The sequence below is a fragment of the Alligator mississippiensis genome, chromosome 4 (genome assembly GCF_030867095.1).
Source record: "Alligator mississippiensis isolate rAllMis1 chromosome 4, rAllMis1, whole genome shotgun sequence".
Lineage (NCBI taxonomy): Eukaryota > Metazoa > Chordata > Crocodylia > Alligatoridae > Alligator > Alligator mississippiensis.
In genome coordinates, this window is record NC_081827.1 from 59654421 (window position 1) to 59678897 (window position 24477).

The following is a 24477-nucleotide window of genomic DNA, read 5'->3' on the forward strand; positions in this document are numbered from 1 at the left end:
TGTATTTAATGAGGTTTCCTTGTATGCAATTGTAAGATGAGGAGCTTTTTCCCCCCAGTATTGATTGGTGAGAAAAAACCTTGTCTTATATTCAAGCAAATATGGTAATATCTGACAATTTTTTCTTTTTTTGGAAAGTCACTCCTTAACCAGTGGACTAGCTTTCTTCTGTTTTCCTTTGCAGCTAGCCAGGATAGAAAGCCAATCCAGGGTAGGTTGAAGCTACCCACCTTGTCCTTTGGAGTAGGAAGGAGGAAAAGCAATTCTTGGGCTTTTCCAACAAGGATTGCAGTCCTTATCACATATCACAGCTATGCCAAGACACTGTATTTCCTCCTTCTGCCTCTCACCATTGAGGAACATGCGAAGTTATTACTGCATCAAAGAAGCCATGAGGCTGAAGAGCATGCTGCTTGACAAGTCACGGATTCTTCATGAATGTCTTTCAGACTTTTCCAGGAAGTGCCCAGCACAGCAGACCCCTAATTGCAGCTGATGATTCTAGGCATTATTGTAATGCAAACTACAATAGTATATGACCTACTAGGTTTTGAAGTTTTTATTAAGTACTGACCTTCACATGATTCTCCGCCTGGTGAAAACATGCCATTGTCATGGTAGCCATCCCTGCACTCACAGTGGTACCAGCCAGGCAGGTTAATGCAGTTAGCACGGCTGTCACATTGAACAAAGCCATCTGAACATTCATCAATGTCTGTACAGGAACACAAAGAAAAGAAAAAAACCTGATGAATCAGATGCATTCTTTTGTTGACAACACCATATTTGTTGCATTACTGGGGTTTATAAAAAAATATTTTCATCCTCAGTTTTGCAATAAATAAAAATATAGCATTTTTGAACCCCTTCCATAAAACATACAGGATACCTACAAGCCTATATTAATGAATACAGACAATGATCTAATAGTTTCTCTATTGTTTAATCATTAATAACTCATTCAATCACAATAAATGATAGATAGCCTGCTATCTGTTATTGCCAAAGATACTAAGAAAAGAATAGGTCTCGATTCAAACAATAAGATATATTTCCAAATATTAGTCCTCTGATAGGTCCAGGCCATGCATTTCAGTATTCTGTATTTCAGCAGAATACTAAAAAAAAAAAAACTGGCTCCCTGAACCAGTGAATTAATGCCCTTCTAGAGCATAGGTTATAACTACTGGGCAGTGTAACTGCTTTCAAGGGAGAGTGCATGTAGCCAGAAAAAAACAGAACCTGATATTTCACCCTTGGGTTTTACCTTAAATAATATGTTTTCCAAACCACGCCCGATTTTCTTCCTTCAAATTTTATTTCTTCAGAAAGAAAAAGATAGCTTCCAAATGAACAGGTCTCCATTACACTCTCAATTTTGCCAACATTGCACTCATGAACATTTCTACAATTTCAGCTGAGAAATTTCTGATTTTCCGAGAAAATCAGCTATTCCTTTTCTCCGTGTATTGTGAACAACACTAGCCCTCTCACTTCAAACATGATTAATAACAGTCCAAACAAGTAGCCCGGCCCTCAGGATATAATACAACACACCCTTTTTCTACTAACAGGCTGTTGTAATGTGGATTTCTTAAAACATCTTTCACTGACTAAAATTTTCCAAAGGCCCCTTCCTTGAATGAATTTTTGGACACCTCCAGCAGATACAGCATGTAGCAAGGCCTGCCTTATTGATTACTAAACACATTAATCCATTATATAAAGTGAGTATATTGTATTTTATTGTTTTCCAACAGCAGGGACTGCAATGCTGCCTAACTTACACTTTGCATTGTGGGTCAGATTTTCTCCTCTTACCTGTGCAACATTATTTCCATTATAAAATAACAGCTATTCTCACAGAATGGACACCAAGTGGTAGACTTTACTATCTGAATGGTATTAATGACTTGGGATGTAGGAACTAAGGAATATAAATAAGAATAAATAGGGATATTCACTACCAGGAACAATAACTATTTCTGCAGATCTGGACACTACTGTATTGTATACCAAGTATAACAGTAAACGAGAAATCAGCCAAATGAGACCATGGGATATACTAAGCACCCTGAAGGGAAGTGGGCTTATATCAAACAAAGGTAAGATGTGCTTGCCTCATATATATATTTTTGGACACAGGAGGCTCATCCCCACTAGGCAGTCAAAAGTGGATGTGGTAATAGTCACATCACTCCACTGTATGCTGCTGGCTACAGAAACTGGTACTACTTAACCATTCTAGCCAGATAGGCATGTGTGTCTGGGATTGACTTTTTGCCATCACATATTTGATACCTGGTAGGTACCTACACAGTGGGTGTCTATACGAGATGCTGCTGCACAGTGGTTACTGCACATTTATTTAGTACTTGTATTAGCAAGTGTTAAACAAATGCATAGTAACCAGAGTTACTGTGCGGTAGCACTGGCGGCCATCTTTTAAGTGACACTACTGTGTAGTAGCCTAATAATACTGCGCAGTAGCATATTAGCACTGTCTGTGCTGTAACGCGTTAGGGTGGAGTATCATTAAGCTACTACACAGTCAGCATCTCATGTAGATGTGCCCACTGACCAGTGGGTCATATACATAGTGGATCAAAACTCTGCTCTAAGACCCTCTTGGATCACATTAGTGTGATCTGTTATTTCTAAAGAAGGGAGTGTATTCTTAAAAAAATGCATGACGAGATGTAGAAAGAGCAAAATATACAAGTCTTCCAGCACCATCAGTCTTCCTTCTTGTGAATAAAATTAAGTTGAAATCCAAGGATTCCTTATTCATACCAGGCCTGTGTGAAGCGGCCAGTATTCAATTCGGATTCGGCTAATTCGGGGGACAGTGATCTGATTCAGTGATTTGGATCACTGTCCTGAATTGATTTGGAGTATGGAGGGAGACTTCTTTTTGGGCATGCTCCCCCTGGTGCCAGGCTGAGGAGGAAGAAGGGCAAGGGGGTGCTGTCTCCTAAGATGCAGCAACATTGCTGTGGTGGCGAAGTGTTTCACGTCCTTGCCCCAGCTGATCTGCCTTCAGCAGTGCTGGCAGGTAGCATACCTGGCATCATCTGCCAACTCAAAATGATCCCACACTACACTACCTCCCCCCACTTCTGGGTTGAGGGTGGGGATCCTGCCTTATCCCCCTCCTCAGTAGGCAGAGGCACAACAACAGGGGAAGCTGAGCCACCTGCCCCCACAACCTCCTCCAAGGTGCCTTCCGGAGAAGGAGACCTGCCTCGAAGGGAACTTTGAGGGGTGTGGAGCACAAACTCAGATTCCCCCTCCTTCCACAGAATTTCCCTGGCAATGGCACTCAGTTCCCCTACTTCCAGATCCAGATCCTTCTCTGGCACTGGAAGGCTCACGCTGCAAGCTGAAATTGGGATGGAGGAGACTGTCATGCTGGTGCTGGTAGGTATTTCTGGAGTTAGTGGAGGTGGTGCAGGTGCAGGGACAGGTACTGCTCCCATCTCCTTGCTCCCACTGGCAGCAGAAAACTCATGGCTGCCAGGAAAGAGGGTGCATCTATGTTGGGGGGGGGAGAGGGAACTTGCAGCTCTCCCCCTTCTCCCTCCCCTGTCAAAAGACCTGGCACCTGCCTTTCCAGCATGCTTCAGAATGTTTGCTGTGATGGAAAATGTGTGTGTAATATATTTTCTATCTGTTTAATATGTGTGTGTGTGTGTGTGTGTGTGTGTGTGTGTGTGTGTGTGTGTGTGTAATATATGTGCTTTCCTGTACAGTGATGGATGAGACACTGCTAGGGATAACACGGCTTTCTTTTTAAAAAGGGGGGGGGGGGGGGGGAATAACAAGAACAGATAAGAGCATTTGGGGAGAAGAATAAATTGAAAGGAATGGATTGGATAGGGATAAGTAGAGGGATTCTAGACAAGGGTAATTATTAAGGTGTAGCCAATACTTTCCAAGAAGAGAGACTAGCAAGAGAATGACTAGGAAGCCAGCCACTGCAGCCAGTACCTTGCACATGCTGTTGCTTGCAGACAGACCTCTCACAAAAGTGAGAGCCTTGTATGCTGTTTCTACATCCTCCCCCAGAGCACTGTAATTGGAACAGAACTCACAGAAAGATCACAGTCACTGGCCAGCTACAGGTGTCAATATCAGAGCACTCTTTTCCCCCCTCCTACCCACCCCTTCTCAGTTTCTGTTTCCCCGCAAGCAAGACCACCTTCTGAATCGCCGAATCACCGAATCTTTTTCAAATCGATTCGGATGTTTCAAATTGATTCAGAGCTTTTAATAGGTCTCCTGATTTGATTCGGATTCGATGATTCAGCCGCCAATTTGGGCCGAATCTTCTCCAAACCGAATCGGTGACCGAAGCTTCGCACACCCCTAATTCATATACATAGCAATTTGAAGGAGCTGAAATAATAAGTGTTTTGTAAGTACACCTTCTTGTGTATCTCTCATTCATCATCCACATTTTTTTCTAGCTGCATTTTTCCTGTACAGGCTGGGAGCAAATAGCTGTTGTGTATTTTAGGTACATGTGAAGTCGACTCACATACTACACTTTTGTATTAAAAGGATTGCATTAAAAGTTATTTTTTCAATGTTAACTTATTACTGTATTGACTTTAAAATGGTTTACAACTAATGGTTTGACAATTGGTTGGTCAAAACTACATTAATATAGCTCATCCTGATCATTGCCTTCTCTGTCAAAGATTATTCTGACTATGCTACAATGATGCTCACTAGAATTACATTCTAAGGTCATTTATCTCATTGAAACTTTTATGGTCAAAAGGTGTCCTTACTCTGTATTAGGAACTTAGAAATAAGAATCCTTTAGTGCAAAAAATCACCAGAATTTTCGATTTTTGCAATCTATCCCAAGATACCAATAAAATAAGTTCTGCTATAGGATTCAGAAAAGGCAAATCTTTACAACTTTCAGCTATGTAGTCTGTCTGTCTCTCAGATGGTACAAACTCTGGCCTTTCTCTGGTGAGGAGCCAGGAGACAGTGAGACTTCAGAACAGTTTTGAGAGATCAGAGAAAGATCAATGAGAATTATGTTGCTGGGGTGAGAAAAGGCTGCTTTGCAGTCCGTACCTTATGCTATTGGTGTTCCCTTGTTCTCTTAGACACTGGCAGATTGTAAGGCAAAAAAAAGAAAGAAAGATCTGAAATCTAGAACTTCCCACATCACTGAGGAGTGCACAGTTTGAGAGTTAGCTTGCTCACGAGTGCATGGTCTAAGTTATTGTGCTAAAGGCTTGGGATCATATGTTCAATACATGACAGCCTGTTGGGGTTGGTCAAAACTACAACCCGCCCCAAAATCAATGAAGTATGTAGTCTCAGAGGTGGAGGGAAGTAGAATACTGTTGTTGTTCAGACTGGATGTGAATCTTTATGGTTGCTACTTAATCACATGCATTAAAAATACTAGACAGTACATTTCTCCTACTGAAATATAGAATTTATTTATTAGGAATGATGGGGAAGAAAGGAGGTTATGTAGGTCAAAGAGGCAGATATGAATTAAAGAGGGCTAGTGTTTCTCTCTTCAGGACATTTTTTTTTTTAATCTGTAAACCTTATAATTATGAATATAGCATTGCAGGCACAGGGTTTATGCATTTTGATGAGCTCACTTACTGATTATATTCAGGAAAAACAAGACTTGAATGACATGTCAGCATTGGTAAACTGACAGCCAAAGTAGCTATTCTGTGTTTATTTGCAAACTAACTGACAAACCTATATCACAAGAAATACTACTTGGGATGAAGTGCTTTTACAGATGCCAATAAACAAAGAAATACATTCCTCCAGTTTCCTTATTGCAGTATAAAAAGTTGTTGAGTGAAGTTATGTACAAATGCCTACCATGAAATGTGCTGATGGAAGCATTCTGTTGGTCTTTAGGAACTGTCATATTCTTGACAGATTGCTTTCCTGAATACCATTCTATTGTAACCATTTCTTGCATCAATGCCAAATAATCCATTAATCTTTAAATGGTTTTGCAGTAAATAAAAGAAATCCCCGAGTTTCTCACTACAACTATCCTCAGAAAAAATATTTTTCAGTGTGTTTCTTGGTGGAATACGGATTTCTTTCAGTGAGAAACCACGTCCTAAGGATCCAAAAATGTTCAGCTTTAATTACAAAAGAATCTAGCTCTGTCAGAAGACAAATTCACAACTCTGTTAAAACACGAAGAAAATGCTGAAGGAGAGCATTTTAAAAAGCTGAAGTGCTGATTTCATGGAAAAATTTCTTGACATTTGGATAAAAGGATTTCTATTTTCAAATGGGCATAGGATGGCTCAGGAAGTGTTATGTGAGGATCTACAACTAAAATGATCTTATTAGTATGGGGAAAGCAGCCAGAAGTAATTTTTCTCTTTCCCGTGGTGAAATGTTCTCCTATGAATCATCTTGCAGCTGCTCAATCAGAGGTGTGAGTTGACAGGGGAAGAAGAACTGATTGAAGTTTTGCCTGGCCAGTGGCTATGGTATATCAGTGGGCTATGTGGAACATTAACAGCTCTAATGAAGTCCTGTTTTATGCTGTACTGGTTAGGCACAAGAAAATGGAATGCTACCCTATATAAAAAGGCTACTGAAAAAGACAGTACTCTAACTTTTTGATCTAAAAATCCCTTGTAAAGAATGGCACAATTCAATGAAGGGCTGTGCTGGGCATGTGCTTTGTTCAGAGGACACTGGTGACGTCTGAAAGCAGGTAGGCAAAACTGACACATAAATGTGCTGCTCAGAGCCAATTTATATCAACTGGAATGATCAAACTCCATCTTAATCTAACAAGGTAGACAAGTGCCTCTCCTGCCTCCTCTGAAAAGACTGCTAGATAAGTTTTCAGCCATTTTTTATGTAATTAGTGTGACATTGTTAATTAAAGGTATTTAACTTCCATGTCTGTCTGTGACAATGTTTAACAAAGGGTCTGGACAATGGCACAAGAAGTCATGGTGAGGGGAGGAGGGAGGCTTGCATGTCTCAAGCCATGTACAAAAAAGGAAAACTGTAGGATACAGCATGTGAGGTAAAAGACAACATGTACAACCTACAACTTGTCAAGCCACAGGCATTTGCTGCTTAGGTCTTTGGGTGGAATACTGGCCTAATTTAAATCAATGGCAAGGCTCCTACTGACTTCAGTGGAGAGAGGATTTCACCCTGTGCCTTGTTTCCATATCTCCCATCCTTCCATGTTGAGTAGCAAGACTTTACCCAGGCAGCTATGTCATATTGAATGAAATAGTTTGAATGTTTGTAAAGGTTGCCCATTAGCCAGTTTCAGGAAGAAGATAAGATTTATCTCCTTATCTAAGTCATTGTTTTGGGACTACGTGCAAAAGGTCCTGACTTTGCTTAAAGTCTTAATTTAAATTTCATCTTTAGAAGTCTTTTACAAAGAGAGCAAATATCCTGAATTCCGAGAGATCAAACCCTAAGGCCTTTTGACCAGATTGGTAAGAAAAGAGCATTTGCAGTGATATGGAAGTTTCCTAAAGGTAATTTAAAATGCTCAACAAAGGCAAAATAATCTGTTGAGTAAGATCCGAGCCCAAATTTGGGGGTAATGACAGGTTGAGTAGGAGGAGCCCGCTGACGGCAGCTCACTCAATAAAAACTGTAACTTACTGTCCCAATTTGGAGGTGACTATACTTGTAGAACAACGAAGGAAGAATCGCAAGTATAGCCCGGGTCAGACTGATCACCTGAACCAACCTCTCCGTGAACACGAATCTCTTAGTTCACACTGAAGCTGCGAAGCACCTGAAAGGGACTGAAGGAAGGGGACTTAGTCCTATCACTGCTGAGGCCAGCCTATTGAATTGTATTGCTGAGGCTAGCCCATTGAACCGTACTACTGAGGCCAACCCATTAATTCGTACTACTGAGGAATGAAACCATATTTTGGTATTTGGCTTCTCGGAATTCTAGGATTGTAAGTATAATATGAAAAATAATAGTATTGATTTAAATTTAACTTTTAGTTGTAATTGTAGTTGTTTTTGTAACACTAATTCTTATAGTATTGTTTGGGAAGGAAGTGCATTCGGAGCATTGTTTCTGATATATGTAATTATTGTGTTTTAATGTTTGTGGTGTTTCTTAAAGCTAAGCAGTGTTATATACATAGCAAAGAGTTTTAAAATAAAATTGTGTTGTATAAATTAAGTGTGTAATCATTGTGAAATCGTGCAATCAGTTAACTACTCCCCCAGCCAGTGCACCAAAACGAATCAGTAAATTGTGTGGGATTTTCTCTATTCCATAACCCACTAGAGACAAGCTGGTGGAAGTAATCCCCTCCTCAGGCTGGGGAGCAGCTGTAAAGTCCACTCACTCACTCCAGCAGCCCCTGCAGCATTCTAGCTCAGTAGAAATGGGCTCATTTCTGCCAGTGAAATATAGTCTGGAACCATCTTTCCCAGAATCTAGAGCTCTGGAAGAGCAAAAGAGAGTGTAGACTTTGCCTTTGTCTCCAAAATCTGGCATTCCACTGTGACAAAATGTGGCGACTTGCCTTCAAACTTTATTCTGCTTAAAATAACTAAGTTAAGCATACTTGTGATTCTTAAAATTAAAAATCAGCCATACGAGTCATTTTTGGACTTCCTTGCTCTTTCTTTTGACTGAAAAACATTTCCAAAATCTTGTTAACTGAAGCTATTCTAATAAAATATGCACATAATTATTATGCCTGGCATTTCCAAATTTTTGACATGCATCTCCCTTTGGCATGAAAGAAGACTTTATTCCTTTTAAATCATTATGATTTATACCAAAGAAACACTTGTTTCCTAAGCTATGACAGTAATTTTACCTTGCCCATTGGGAAATGGAGAAAATGCTGGTCCTAAAGAGCTTCAGTTTAACAGCCATTTGCTGATTACCAACAAAAATCAAAAAACAACCTAACATTCAAAATGGTATAAAATTGCCAGCATTTATCCAGCTGTAGGCCCAAATTCCCATGTGTGGTCAAGCTTGGCTTAGCACAGATCCAGGGAGTCTGCAAGAGACAGGTTTATACCATCTTTTCATTCCTCTGACTTCAAGAGTTGTTGAGATAGGCCCCAATAGAGTGAAGTTACTAATTCATATTTAATACTGAGCATCCAATTCTTCTCTCAGGGATGCTTATGTAAAACCTCTAACATCAGTGGGATTGCACCAGTGTAACAGGGAAGAACTCAATCATAAAAATCTTTGCATTATAAACCAACACACAACATATTTCAAATCAACAAAAAAGGCCTGATAATGTTTACTTCTTAAGAAGATAGCAGCAAATTCCAAGGTGTGAATATTTTTCAGTTAGTCTTTTTTCCAACCTGGCAGTTCCACTGCACCCAACATTCTTTGGATATATATCTACACAGCAACTTGAAGGTGTGATGATAGTATATGCTAGCATGCCTCTCCTAGCTTCACCTGACTAGCACTGGTAACAGGAAGTGACAATCTGGGTTTTAGAAACTAGAATGCAAATGCAAACCTTCAAGGAACCCTGGGTATTTAACTCCGGTTATTAGCACATGCCTCTGACAAGCAAACTTATTTCAAAACATATCACAGCAGAACACAATAGGTTTAGGAGACATAGTAATTTCAAAGTTAGTTAAAATATAGGTAAACACAAAATGGTCTTTTCCTACCAGGAGCCATTTGAACAACCAAATGCCAGCATTGTTTTAGAAACAACATTTTTTCAACAAAAAGTGGAAAAGGTAAGTGATACCTACAAATGGCAAGATTTATTATGGAAAATAAAATGCCAAGGGAAGTGTCACATGATGCCTGGATTTTCCAAACCGGTTTATCTTATCCCAGATTTCAGAAAATACTGTAGGCAATAAGGAAAGACTTTATTCCATGCAAAAAGACAGTAAATACACACAAAATCCAATGAATAATGTATTTGGTACATTAACTCAATGTTTTGAAGTATCTGTGAAAATGTTTTATTTTCGCTGCATGAAGTTCTAGTTCACTCTCTTTTACATTTAAAAAACAGAAGATAGTTTTCATTGGTTTTCTTGTAGTAGAGAAGTTCTAATAAGATGAGAGCTGAGCAGATACTGCTGTTCAACTGGACCTTTGATTTGAGATCTTACACAGATTTCAGGCCCCAATGGGGAAACATAAGAGTCAGAAACAAGTTCAATATACAGCAGTGATCTCTCTGTTAAAACAAGATACCAGCCTTTGGGAGTTCCATACTGCTCCATTACACCTAAACTGTATGAATATAAACATGATACAGAGAACACGAAAAACAGAAGAAAACAGAAGTTGAGATAGCTCATCTAAACCAGGAAGAATCCTGTTTTATTAGAAAACCAAAGTTGTTCTTGTCACAACCCAAAGTTGTGATTTTTGTTTTGTGTGTGCTTTGGCACTGCTAAATTATTTTCCTGCTAAATTTCAGCTTCTTTGCACGGTAGAGTTTTCTGCTGCAGAAGAGAACCCCGGTGCAACTGAGAATTTCCCGCCAATTTGTAGCTTTCTTTGCATGGTGCATTTCTTTTTGCATCTAAGAAATGCTCGGTGCAAAGAGTTCCCGCCATTTGTATTCAAATTCGAACCACGTTATTGGTTCACGTGAAATTATGCACGCGTGGCGGCTAGCGATTGGCTTGCTAGCCGTATAAAGAGCTTGGGTAGTTTCCGCCCAAGCTGGAGAGAAATTGGAGAGAAATTGGAGTTAGAGAGAGAAAAACCTTCGCCTTGTGTGAAGATCTCCAAGCGCTGCGGATCCTTACGGACCCAACGTATTTCTTAAAAGGCAACAGAGGCCTGAACAGCCTCTGGCCTCTCCCCATCGCCGATAGATTCCTAGACGTATCCCTTCCTGGAACAAAAGAACGAACCCACGGAGCTTCAACAACTTCGTTGGAGAGAGCGAATTTGTCGTAATCCTCAAATGAGGATTTAAGCGGAGCTGTGCCTGGAAAACTGTCCAGCCTACACCACGACCATCTTTGGTGTAAGTAAACAATCTTTAAATCAACCACTACGTGTCCGTGACTAATTCTAGCTCGCCCCCGGTCTTCTCCGACCCTGCGTACCCAGGCTGCTGGCCACAGCCCGTGTGCGCAAAGACAGGCCGCACCTTGCGCCCGGCTCGCACAGTTCTGAGTGCCTTTTAAACGTGTTTTGAAAAGACCACACAACTCCTCTTTTCTAAGGCTGCTACTTGTACCCAAATAGCCTTTCCTCCTTGAATAAAAAAAAATCTACAGCCTATTTTCTTTTAGAACTTCATTCTGCTTTATTCAGATTACCTGTTTAAAAAACAGGTATTGCATCCTGAGTATGATCTGACCTTCATTCACTGCATAGCATCTCACATCTACTGAGATCCAACTGAGCCACAAACCTGTAGATATTATTGTATGTGTACTTCAGCATTCCAATAAAAATTAAAGAGAGAGAAAAAAAATCTTTCAAATATGAAGGATCAGACTATGGACCAAGCTGGTGTGTGAGGTGCAAAAAAAGAGGAAAACATTGTGGAAGAGTACTTTTTCAGCTTCCTCATCTTGTACTTCAGCACGGCCCAACCTTTTAATGAAAGGACTGCATTATCATACAAATACTAGCCATCTCAAATAAGATGTGAGGGAAATGATAAATATAGTGCCATGGTCCCTCTCCCTTTCCCTGCACCACCTTTGGAGTTGAATGGTCAGCACAGGAGGAAGTGATTTTTGAGATCTTTTAATGGGTTGGCGATTTGTCTCCCCTCCATATTCTCCTCCCCAGAACTCAAGCAGGAATTTGGCTGAGTCATCTGAAAGCCACAATCTGGACCAAAGGGTAACAAATTAGTTAGAGCATAGGACATAAAAGTCATTTTTAAATCACTTCAACAGGTTGAGTTTATGCTGCAGTTATGTTTTTCACTATAAATTCTTACTGTCAGGCTGCATGAAAGAATAAACCTATCCTTGAAACAGGTCATTTTTTTTTGTATCCTAGCAAGAGCATGATTGCATTTTTTAAAGTACCCTGTCCATGGAAAACTAATTTAGTTCCATTAATGAAAAGGAAGCAAAATGTGATTGAAGATGTAATACGGAATTATAGTTCATTAATTCTTCAAGTATGTAATTTTCCAGAGTCCTGATCCCCCATTGATTTCTACACACCCCCATAGGTCCTGCTAAATGCCAGCAAAAGGAAATTCAATCGTGTTGTTATTTCATGTGTGGCAGTGGCAGTGCTCCAAAATTAGATAGAAACATTATGAAAGGGATTTTTCCAGTGACTGCTTCACCATGCAGCCCTGTTAACATTTCTTTGTTGTCAAAAATTGATCAATCACAAACCCACAGACAACTGAGACTGTGACAGTTTCTCATTATGCAGCCAATATCATCAAAGGATATGACACTTGTAACAATTGAAGATGATAATTCAGAACACCTAATTAGGTATGATGAATTGGATGTATGCTTGAATAGTTAAAAAAAAAAATTGGGTAGTATTTTTTTTTACCGGAATCTATTAAATTGGTTATGTGAGTGCCCATTAAAGAGTTAAGGCTAATTGATAGTAGTGACTTCTATTTTTAGATGCAAAGATGCCGTTATGCTGTCAGTTTGTCTAAATTCTGTAGTGTAGCAGTTAATCTTTAAGATAATTAAATGTTTTGGTTTCAGTATTACTTCTATTTCAAAAAAGGAAACTTTCTTCCTTAGACAGCATGAATTTTTCCCCCTCTCCCCTCACAGCCCCCAGGAAGGTACATTGAAATAGCCATTTGGGTTTTATGAATTTCTTTGGGACTTACAATACTTTATTTGCATATGTACAAAGAGGGTAAATTCACAAGCAGTACTCTGTAAAAATGCTGTCAATTAGTATCTATTGGTAGCTGAAGTCTAAAGTGCTTACATAAACATATTTTGCCCAAACAGAAAACAATTCATTTTGCAGGGTACTTTCTGACTCTCACTCTGAAAGGTCTATTCAAGGATTCTCAATGCATCAGCAGAACCCTCTTTAAGGAGAATGAGAGTTTGATACACAAATCAAATATGTGCCCCCAAGTTTTTATACAATATTCTGGATGCCAAATATTTCAAGTCAAATTCTGGCCGTAGCCCACAGTGGCACATAATACAAAACCGGCTTCAAGTATTAGGTGCTTTAACCAAAGTTTCTGAGGGGAATTCTATCAACTCCATGAGATTTGTTTCAGACTCCAAGGCTGCATCCAGATGAGCATGGATGTGTAGTATGTGGTGCCGCAGACCTGTCTATGGTGCCACACACTGCACAGGCAGGCTTCCCCCACACCACTACCTTGTAGTGCAGGGGATTTTTTTGATCCCGGGAGACCCTGGAGTAAAAAAAAAAAGACATGCCAAAAAAAAGTGGGGTGGTGCACATTGTGGCAGTGTGTGCCACCCAAAACTGGAGCTTGGACGGTGGGAACCATACTCCAGCTACTGGCCAGGCTCCCAGCTGCAGGAGCACTGCGGCTGGTAGCTAAAAGTAGCTAATTTTACACATACTTTTTTCTTAACCTAGAATGTAAAATGTACTAGGTATATGTATTCATATATTTTGGATACCCACATAATGACAGCAAGAGTACGGGATACAAAAATAAAAGATATAAGGATGGGAAGTGCTATAGACTTTATTTTCACTAATAAAAGAATGTTTCATAATTCATGAGAGTGTTTATAGTCAGTTATGAAGGTCATTCCTGATTTCTGTTATATAATGGAAAAAAATTCTATTGTTATACTGCCCAGCTGAACATTACATGTTTGTATTTATACCATACAGCATTTTAAACAGCCCAGTAATTCAAGTATTTAGTTTTTTAATAAATGAAGAGCTTTCTTCTGAAAACAATATAGTAAATATTTGGATGAATTAAAAATTCCTTCAAAGTCATTTTTAATAAAACACTAGAATGCTTCACCTCTTCAAACTTTTTTTTTGTAACATGCTACTTTGGGTTTTGCAATGCTTTTTGTAGATTTTCTCTATAGAGGAGTATAGTATTGAATCAAGCCAAGGAAAAAAATTCTTCTTAAAAATAGCTAAAACTTCTAGCATTTTCAGCCACAGAATCAGTAAAAAAATATGTTTTACTATTTAAAATACAGTTAATCTGAGGAAGTAAAGAAAATTTGGAATTTCAGGGAGCGTGACCACTCAATGGGAAAAATGGGATGGAAAAAAGGCCCAATTAAAACACACATACAAACACTGCCCTGCTGCAGGGGTGGGGAGGGCAGGGAATGGCTGGCACTGGGGGAGCCACGGGGGAGGGCAGCAGGGCAGGAGCCTGAGCCTGCGGCAGGCATCCTATCCCCACCCCGTGCACAGATCTGGGGGACATGGGTCCCCGCCCCCCCGGGAGCGCACACAGTAGCAGGGAGCCAGCTCCTCCACCCTGCCCCCTTCAAAAGCTGCCCACAACCCTGTCCTGCTCCCCACTGGGGCCCTGTCACTGCGTATTGCAGCCCTGGGTGCCAACCCCCACACACCCCAAGGGCTGGGCAGCAGCACCCCCCGCGCTGCCCAGCTCCCTGCCTCCCTCCCTATGGGGGCCTCAATCCTGTACACTGACCTATGGAAGCTGCACACAGTGGGTTACACCAGGTGGAGTAGTGGAGGCTGGGACCAGCAACTTCACTGGCCCCAGCAGCCTTAATTGGGGTCCTAGGTGCTGGAGAAGTTTGCAGCTGGGAGGCTGGCCAGCAACTGGATTGTGACTCTGGCAGGCCAAGCTCTGGTTTTGGGCAGCATGCACTGCCACCATGTGTGCCGCCCTGCTTTTTCTCCTGAGGTCAAAAAACCCACTTGCACTGCAAGGTAGCAGTACAGGGAAAGTTTGCATGTGCGGCCACATACTGTACTGCTACACTCGTCTGGACACAGCCATGCTGTTTTTGTCAGCAGTTTAATTATAGCCAAGGTATTTAATGAGTTTTCTTTGTATGTGAATGTAAAATGAGAGGCTTTTTTCCCCATGCTGACTGGAGGAAAAAAACCTTGTCTTGTATTTGAGTAAATACGGTGTAAAAGTATTAATATTATCTGAAATATTCTTTTCTGCTTCAGTTCAGTTCATGTTGTGGATGGGTAAAACTAAGTTCAGTCAACATTTATTTTTGAAGTAGTGACAGACATGTCTGCAAGACAAAATGAACTCCTTAAAATGTCTTAAACTTTCATGGTTTTTTTCCCCTTCCGCTTTTAAAAGGGAATCTAGGATGGCAGCTGCAGCAAGTTTACTGAAACCATTTTGAAAATGCTTAATTTTCTTCAAAGAAAGCTTGTAAGAGTAATTATGATTAAAGAGAGCATTTTGAAGCAAAATCAAACTTTCAAACCTTCTAAAGCCACCAGCTGTTTAGTTTCTTCTCACTGGGCACGTCTACATGAGACACTAAATGCACAGGAGCCTAATAATGCTGTGCAGAATGTATCACAGTAGAAACAGTGCTAATAGACCACTGTGCAGTATTATTAGGCTACTGCACAGTAGTGTCAATAAAAAGGTGTGCACTGGTGCTACTGTGCAGTAATGCTGGTTATGGCACATTGATTTAGTATTTGGCTATACAAGTACCAAATTTAATGCACTGAAACTACTACACATGGATGAACGTGCAGATGTGCCCGCTTAGGGCAACAGAGTTACTAAGATTAGTTCCCCTAAATAATGCAACCAATCAGAAACAAACAGATTAGTAAAAGTATAGCTTATCCAGTTGCTTATTTTACTGCTGATTAGCCTGAAAGACTTGACTTTTTCTGCACTGTTATTACTAATTTTGGAATAGATTAATCTGTAATTTAAAAATCTTAACTAAAAAGATTTTTTTTCTAGCAAATTAATGATTGATTTGTTTATAGAATTTCCATATGGGATAATATGATTAAAACAACAGCTCATCCTTTGCCAATGGTATTAAGCATTGTTCAACAGAAAGAGTATGGGAGCATAATTCAGGAGTGTTATTCTTGGATTTCTGCCATTAAATAACCTCACATGATTCTTTGTCTTATTCCTCACACCTATCACGTGGGGATAACAATACTTACCATACTTTATAGTTTGTAAAATGAATTAAGATTTGTTGCTGAAAAATCACTGGTGGTAATATTAAGATCTGTAGGCAACACGTGACTTATCTGCATTTCTCTTGGCTTTCCAGATTTAGAGTACCTGAAGACTGATGAAACAATTTGGCTTATCTATAGTAATTATTATGGAGAAGAATATTACTTCATAGAAATTATGTAGTCATATGTAATTTAATTGCATATCTTTTAAGTTGCACGGAGCCAAGATCAATGAGTTCTAAACACTGAGGCTTCATTATGCTACCTGCTAGTAGACTGTCTTAAGCACGGGCACTGCATAAGAGATGGAGAATATATTTTTTATTAATATACAGAAGGATGACTGTATTGCTGCTGCATGGTAGAGTAACACATACATCCATAAACTTTTAAAGAGGCAGAAAGGCAATATGTTCTGCAACTGAAACTGCCATCAACAGCAGCTTTACTGCCTTACAAATTACAACTAACTCTTTTTAACCAGATCAGGGTTGGTAGACATGGTAAATGTGAGTCCACAGAAAAAAAGACCATAAATCATAGTTTTGTGTTTTTGGTAGGTTTCCTTATATTTTGTGGGTGCATAGACCACCCTGCAACATTCTTTTATGGGGCCCTTTTCTTTTTCATCTGAATTTATCTAAACCATATCAAATCTGGAAACTGTATGGGGCCATTCTGATCAGCACCAATTAGATTTTGTATTTCAGTTTGCACGCTGACATTCACAATGGTCAGAGTAATTTAAAGTGAAGGATTTTGAGGACAACACTATTGTATTCTGCTGGCATTTTTTAAGAACAATTGTGGAGTTGTGATTGAATGTAGCACAAGCAAACATAAATCCCTTTAGTTCAAGTTATTTCAAGATAGTTCATCCTAAACAGAACATTCTGCACACTGAATTTCATTGTTCTATTTATATACATTTTACACGTGGTATTTTATACATGGTATTTCAGCATTCTTCTTACTGCACATATCTGTATTTCTCTTGGCTCTTTTACTGCTTAGTTCTTTGCATCCTCGCAAAAAAATCTCATTCTTCAGCAGTTAGAACTTTCCTCAACAATTTGTGATTGATTTTACACACACACACACACACACACACTCTTCCTGTTAGTAAATGTGAAGGCAAGTGTAAATCTAATGGACAACTGGCTCTACTTTTGCAAGCAGGTAATTAGCTGAAGTTTGATGGCACCGTGCACTACAATGACAATTTATCCAACACACATTCATTGTCTGATAAATTTCATCTGCAATGAGGGATCTGCAGTATTATTTTTCCGCAAGACTACAATTCTCTCCAGTGCTTATCAAACTACCAGCATCAAATACCACAGATTCTTAGGTCAGTTTATTAATCAAATTCTGAAGACCCCTTCTAAATTCAAAGTGCCTCCTCCATTTGGGGGCTCTTGAAGACAGTGAGGGGAAATTCTGCATATTGAGTCTGTTGTTCTTTTCTCTTTGTGTAACCCAGGTGGTAAGCAGCTGGTACCCCCTCTTCAATTGAAGGGATGTCAGTGGATGCATGTATGCTGTGGGAGCGTGACAGCCTAGCTGCAGGCCAGTTCACCTCCTTTCCCTACAGAGCACAGCAGAGACTAAGGACACCCAGTGATACTTAACTATTTACAGGTTTAATTATACAACATTATATAAAACTTATAAACATACACAGCCCCTGCCCTCGGCCCTCCAGGCAATAAGTGTGGGGACACTCAATGATAAAACACAGGTTAGACAGCAAATCAACAAAGGAAAATCTGGCAGTGATGAACAATAACAGAACTTGCAGTGATATTACATCAAGTGGGATACCAATACATAATGATAACCAATACAATAAATTCAGGTATAGAGTCAGGGCTGCACTAGCAGACCCTGCTAGCAGGCTAAATAGAGCAGCTTACAATCCTCTCATAATGCAATATTAAAGACACAAGTTTACAATGAAAATCCCAACAACATGAGGAACCAGAATACAACAATGGCACAGCAGCCGTGTCCAAAGAAGAAGTAGTACCAGGGGAAGGAAGCCGCTACCTTAAAGGAACACCATCACCCGCCCCTAGGCCACAGCTAGGAGGGGCCCTGTAATCATGGAAGCCACCCTTAACAAACAGGGGGAGCTCTAGGTTTCTCTCTACTCCCATGGGAAGTCATTCCCCCTTATCAGGGACTTCCCTTTGATCATCCGAATGGGAGAGAGCCCCATCTCCCCTGTGGAAATACCCTTCCCGGGTAACTCACAACTCCCAGCACCTTTGGAGGGTTAGGCTCATCTCTATCTGTGGGCTGGATGTAGTGCGTCCTCCTTTGCTGGAGTGGTCAACCTGCCCGGTCGCTGCTCACTGAAGGAAAGCCCAAACTGCTTCATGCAGCCACTGAGATCTGTCAGCCCTCTCTCTCTGCCCCATGCACCACCCTGTGCACCAAAGGGGTGCCTGCCTCATGCAGGGAAGGGGACCCACATTGCCTCATTCAGCCATGGTGTACTGTCAGCTCCACTCAGCTCTCTCTGCCCCGTGCACTGCCCTATGCATCAATCTGTGCATGGAGGGTTTCTGTCTTGTGAAGGGTTGGGGACCCGTGCTGCCTCATGAAGCCCACAGCAATCCCTTCAGCTCTACAGCTCTGTGCACCGATTCGTGCACTGAGGGCTCCTGCTTTGTATAGGGTTGGGGAGCCACCAAGGTCCAGTCTGCACCTAGACCTTCCGTGCACCAATCTGTGCACTGATGCCATGGCTCATGCCACACTCAGCGGAGTGGTGCTTCCCGCTCAGCGGAGGCGTCTTCTAGGCACTTCTGGAGCAACTGCTCCACTCTGCTGGTCAACTCCACCAGCTCTTCTGCAGCCCTCTTCATTGCCCCTCATCAAAGTCGCCCGTGCGCTGGGCATGCGGGCTTTTATCTCCTCTGGACGCTCCACCCCCAGATTGGAAACAAACCAATAAGAAAGCCTAAGGGGTTAGTTCCCCTTTAGGTCCTCTTCTTTACCTTACCCCTAGGCCAGGGTGGGGCAAGCCTTCCTCCTGCCTTCTTCTGATTGGTGGGGAAGGGAAATGTCCCCACCAATTGGCCTGAGCCATCTGGCTCAAGCCATCAAGCCAGACTGCCACCGGCCAGCCTGCCACATCTGGAAGTGATTTTATGAATTCTAACATCTTGCCAGGGGCACGGCTTGGTTTCTTGTCAATATGCCCACTGAGTAAGCAGGCTCCAAGTTTCCTACCTGAGGTAGGCATCCTCAGGGAGCAGGATGCCTCAAGAATAAGCCTACTCCTATTTAATTTCTCCCAGACTGAATTTTTCAGTCTTCCCACCCACAAAAATGTATGAATTGCTGTTTTTTTATCCTGATTTAGGATGAATTCTTCCACCCCAAACCAAATCTGAGGTGCTGTTGTTGTTGAAGAGGCATGCCTTTTTTCCAGCTACTCTATTCAGACTTTATGCAGCCACTGTTTTCCATATCGCTATGAGTGTGTCTAGTCCCTCGTCTCCACCAAGTAAAAACAAACTCCTACACAGGCTTATAGAGAAGCACATACTGGAGGGAGTTAGAGCCTGAGTTCTAGCCACTCTGTACAACATCTTAAAAGTGCTGGTTCCCTTTTCTCTATAGAGAGGAAGGAAGTCTCTATCTGGTTTGCTCCCAACAGTCTAAGTGAAAAAGAGGAAGTGTTTCCTGAGTACCTACTTTAGGATTTATTCTTAAATGCTCAGTCTTCTTTAGGATGTGGTCTACAAAATGTTCTGCAAAATAATTTTGCAGACAAATGCAGGATGTCTTTTGTGGTGGCATTTAAATGGCTTAGAAAAATGCATCACACTAGATATCCCTGTAGCATAAAATATCCACTGAAATTGACCCTAGTTTGACTTTTATTAAATCTTGATATATTTCTTACTTGATGAAGGGTGCAAACGTTAATGGTAACTGGTTTTATCTTTATGCATGCAGAACTGGGTGTCTATTCATCTTGAATACTAATAGACTTGAGGGAAAGAAGGTGATTTATGGGAGTAAAGCTCTGAAAATGTTGCACTGAATGTTATGGCTCCTTTAGCCAGGCTCCAGTTTAATATGATTCCTGCTCACCTGAGCCCTGCTTTACAAGAATATATTAAAGCACTTGGTTGTAGGCAGCAATACACTTTTGTGGTCCTTGTTTTTTCACTGTTTCTCAGAAATACCAAAATGATATTAACAGTGGGAATAGAATGTTACTGTAGCTGTGATGGTCCACAAAATGTGCGAGGCAAGGATTTTTGTGTGATATCTTTTGTTTGACCTAGTGCACAGGTGAAAAGAGGTTTCACAAGCTTTTGCCCTTGAGACCTGTGAGAGGGCAATGTGTGCCCAAAAGTTTGTCAAACCTCTCTCTCAACTACACAGGTGGTCCAATAAAAGATAATTTAAAAAACCTCTCTCTCATCCAAAATTATATTGACAAAAATTGATAGCTATTTTCTTTATCCACAGTAATACACATAAGCAATTCTTAGGATAACGCTCGTTGAAATTATTAATAAATGTTTCTTACAGAATAAACAATTTGGAGAAACAGAAGAATTGTCCCTAAAGATTATAAACCAAATTCTTATATTGCATAACTTGGTAATATGACTTCAGTAAAGCCATGTCTATGTACATCAGCTAAATATCTGGCCAAATTTTTCGAAGCCTGGGATGGAGAATAATAAAATTACTTTTACCAGAGTTGACAAGGAACAAAACAAAAGAAGTAACATATTTGACTGTATTTAGCAAAATAGAAAAACTAGTAACTGAATGTTTCTGAAAAGACTGGTGGCATTAGCAGGTTAAAATTTTTGCAAGAGTCTGATAAACAAAACAAAGAAACTTAATTTTAAATAAAATAAAGATTGACAGTCTATGACATGAATCTTGCACTGAGTAGCAGAGGCCAGAATTTAAAAGAAATCACACCAGCAAAAATATGCACAATACTTAATATAAATCTTTCAGTAACACTCTTAGAGTGAATGCAAGTGTTCAAATGTAGAAATCTAGTAGTTTAATTTGAGCAGCTGGAAACTCTACTGGTAGAACACTGTGCAAACATCCGGGCAGCAGCTATGTACTATACAGGCACTCAGCCAGGTGGGGCCCAGAGTACGGATCCCAACATGCTTTGCAGGCTCCCCAGTCTGTCTGGAGATAGATGACAGTACCCAAGGGTACAGGTCAGGGCATATTGGTTGTCCACCGTAGGGGGCTATTCCTCCCCACCCTTCAAAACACTCACTTCCAGTTGTCAGGCTTTCAGAGCAACCCCAAGTGGGTGGTGCTATCTTTTCAAGCCTGTCAATTTCCCCTCCAGCACCCTGCAGTAGGTCACTACCTCTCTGGCACCAGCCAACAGACCCAGTTCCAGTGCAGATCAGATGAGTCTGGTTGGGGTCCAGTGCTAGTGGGCTGGGAACTGGTGGGTTGAGGGTGGATACTGGCAGGTTGGGGTTGAGTGCTCGTGACTAGGTCTCTGCTACAGAGGTGGGGCTTTGCCTGTGGTGCAGCTGGAACTGCAACACATGAAGCCCCACAATGGCCAGAGCTGGGGTGGTTCTGATGGAGTCTGGCTTGTCCAAATAAACATGCTCCACTCCCAGTGGGGACCTGTCAGTGCTCTTTGGATGGGTGGAAGGGTCTGGTGGAAATTTGCTGGATCTGGATCCCTGCCCCCTGCTCTACCCAAACAGCACTGACAGGCCCTTGCTGGGAATGAAGTCCACTGACATGGACTAGCTGTTCAGGTAGCTTCCAGGTGGGGTGAGTCAGGGGGCTCTGGCAGGATCAGGCCAGTCCATGTTGGTGGTGGGGGGAATGGATCCAGCTCAGGGTATAGCATAGGGTCTGGAGTCCATTGGGGAAATGGATAAAGGGGCTCTGGGAATAGCAGAGGTGTTTTCTTCAAAATCCAAGTCCATGGCAAGGGTTAGTCAGGGATCTCAAGGACCTGGGCTAGATCTGGGGTCTGCAGGGGGTGAGCCAGGGGATTTGGAAAATAGTGCAGGGTCTGGGGGTGCTGGTGCATCACTTTCCCTTCACCTGCTCAGGGTTAGGGATTTAACAGCTGCAGTTCTGGGGCTGTTAAAAGGGGCTGGGTTTTCTCAGCCCTGGGGCTGACAGAGGGAGGGGTTTAGTCTGTGATTTGACTGAAACAGTGGAGCCCAGCTGAGTCACAGACCATGTCCCTGAAGGGAAGGGGACAAAGCAAGTCACTCTGGGATGCTGGAAAACAACATGGAGGTTTCTACTGGAGAAGTGAACAAATTTTTGTTTCTCTGGTAAAAATTCTACCAGGGGCACTTACTAGGTTGCTGGATGAGGTAGAAATTTCTATCGGACCCAACCGTTTTGGTCCAATAGAAACTGTTTGAACACTTGTACACTTAGGGCTCATACTGTTGAAACTGTGATTCTACTAGTAGAAGTACTGTAGAAGCCATTCTTGCTAGTCACTCCTCAGCTCTGGAATTCCCTTCCTTGCATGCACCCTTCAGGGCTGGTGCCCCACCTAAGAGCTACTGGGAGTTCACATCCTTGCTGGACCTCAGTGGGAGTTGAAAAAGCACTAATGTGCTATCCCTCCTTACATTCTCTACTTCACTAGGAGCCATTAAAGCAAAAAAGCATCCCAGCTCCCAGTAACAAGGCAATACATATTTTACATGCCAAAAATCCCACTTAATTGGCCACATACCCACAAGAGATAATTGTAGGATGGTTAGGGCATGATAGACATTAACTTCCAATAGATAAAGAAACTAAGGTAATGCTTAATAAAACAATCTATTCAAATTAAAAGTAGCCAACCTAGAGATTCAGACTCAAGGATCCATTATTTTTAAAGCTGGTTTTTGAACTGGGGTAAATCAAAGAAGACAACACTGCCTGGAACACCTCCCCAACTAGAGAGAATGTCTGCGAGCCTTGCCATAGCCTCAGGCTCCCGTGTGCTATGCAAGAGAGGCATGTTAATATTTCTGCCACACTTGAAGGATGTGAAGATTCATCTTTGTAAAATTTTACTGCTGAAAGCTTACTGCAAATAAGACAAAAATTCACTTTCTTCATTTTTATAAATTCTAATTTGACCATAGCCCTATGGTATATGTTGAAAATTACTACTCAAAGTCTTCATCAAACCCATACCAAATTAAAAGAAACAAAAAACACACCCTTTAGTTTGAATCCTCAGCTGGTGTAAAGTGGTATACCCCATCACTTGGTTATTTGCACTTAGCCTTTCTACACGCCCTACAGACACATTCAATACCTTTCATCTCCAGCAATAAGAACACTACATAAGGTCATCATCCAAAAATTAATTTGGTGATTTCAGCCTATCCCTAACAAATGACTCCACATGACATAAACAATCTCACCATTTGTAATGACTTGCATACCTTGCAACTACCAAGAAAGGTAGTCTTAGAATAGCCAGATTATTTAGAGTCTAATCAATATATTGGCAGAACTCAAAAGGGAAACTTCTAGCATAGCAGCTTCCCATTAAAAACTACTGAAGTCATCAAAAACATTTACACAACCCTTTTTTTTTTAAAGTGCACAGTCATTCTTAAACTACAGTAGAGCAAAGGAATAAGTACACGCAAACACCCATAACTGTTAAAAAATTGTTATAGGTACAAAATATGATTACTTTAAGTCTTCCATTAGCTCTGATAGAAGACTAAAAACCTGATGGTATGGTATTGCCCAGAAGTGTACACATAACTGTATACTGTTTTTCTTATGGTACTTTAATTTAAAATAACTTTTCAAAATGGATTCATATTCAGTAATATTATGTAAATTCACTGAGTAGGTTTGTTATTTGCATATACCATGACAGCTCAAAAGGAAGTTATCCTGGTCCATGAAGCTAGTAATCTATCTCATTTTGCACTGTGGCTTTTTACAGAGCATGCTGTATGCGCTAATGAGTTTTTTGACGGCTGCTAAATCCTATGGACAAGTGACAGTCCCACCCACAAATAGGGCACACCCATGCACTAGCAATGCTCTGAATCTGATCAGCAGATTCTTTCCTCCTCTGACGCTGGTCATTACAAAACTGGATCCAGTCTGCCTCAGTGCCTTGCTCCATCTGCAAGCTGACTCTGCCAACCAGAGCGGCATTCTGCATTCCCTTCCCAATCATCCACAGAGATTCCAAAGGATGCTAAGTCATCTTTTTAAGCATCCCAAAATCCATGCAGTGGTCTGCCTCTCTTTTCTAGATCCTTCACGAGCTTCAGAGTACAGCACGTGCTTCAGGATGTGATCTGGCATTCACTTGACAAGACCAA

At 41.0% G+C, this 24477-nt stretch overlaps 1 protein-coding gene across 3 annotated transcripts in view; it reads right to left on the minus strand.

Moving 5' to 3' along the window:
• The window catches only part of NELL2 (neural EGFL like 2), a 284768-nt gene that overhangs the window by 31182 nt on the left and 229109 nt on the right, over positions 1-24477 (minus strand). For all 3 annotated transcript variants that reach the window (XM_014601082.3, XM_014601081.3, XM_059726036.1), the window contains one exon: positions 575-715. In XM_014601082.3, the coding sequence (XP_014456568.1) occupies positions 575-715 (141 nt within the window). The remainder of the gene's footprint in view (positions 1-574; positions 716-24477) is intronic.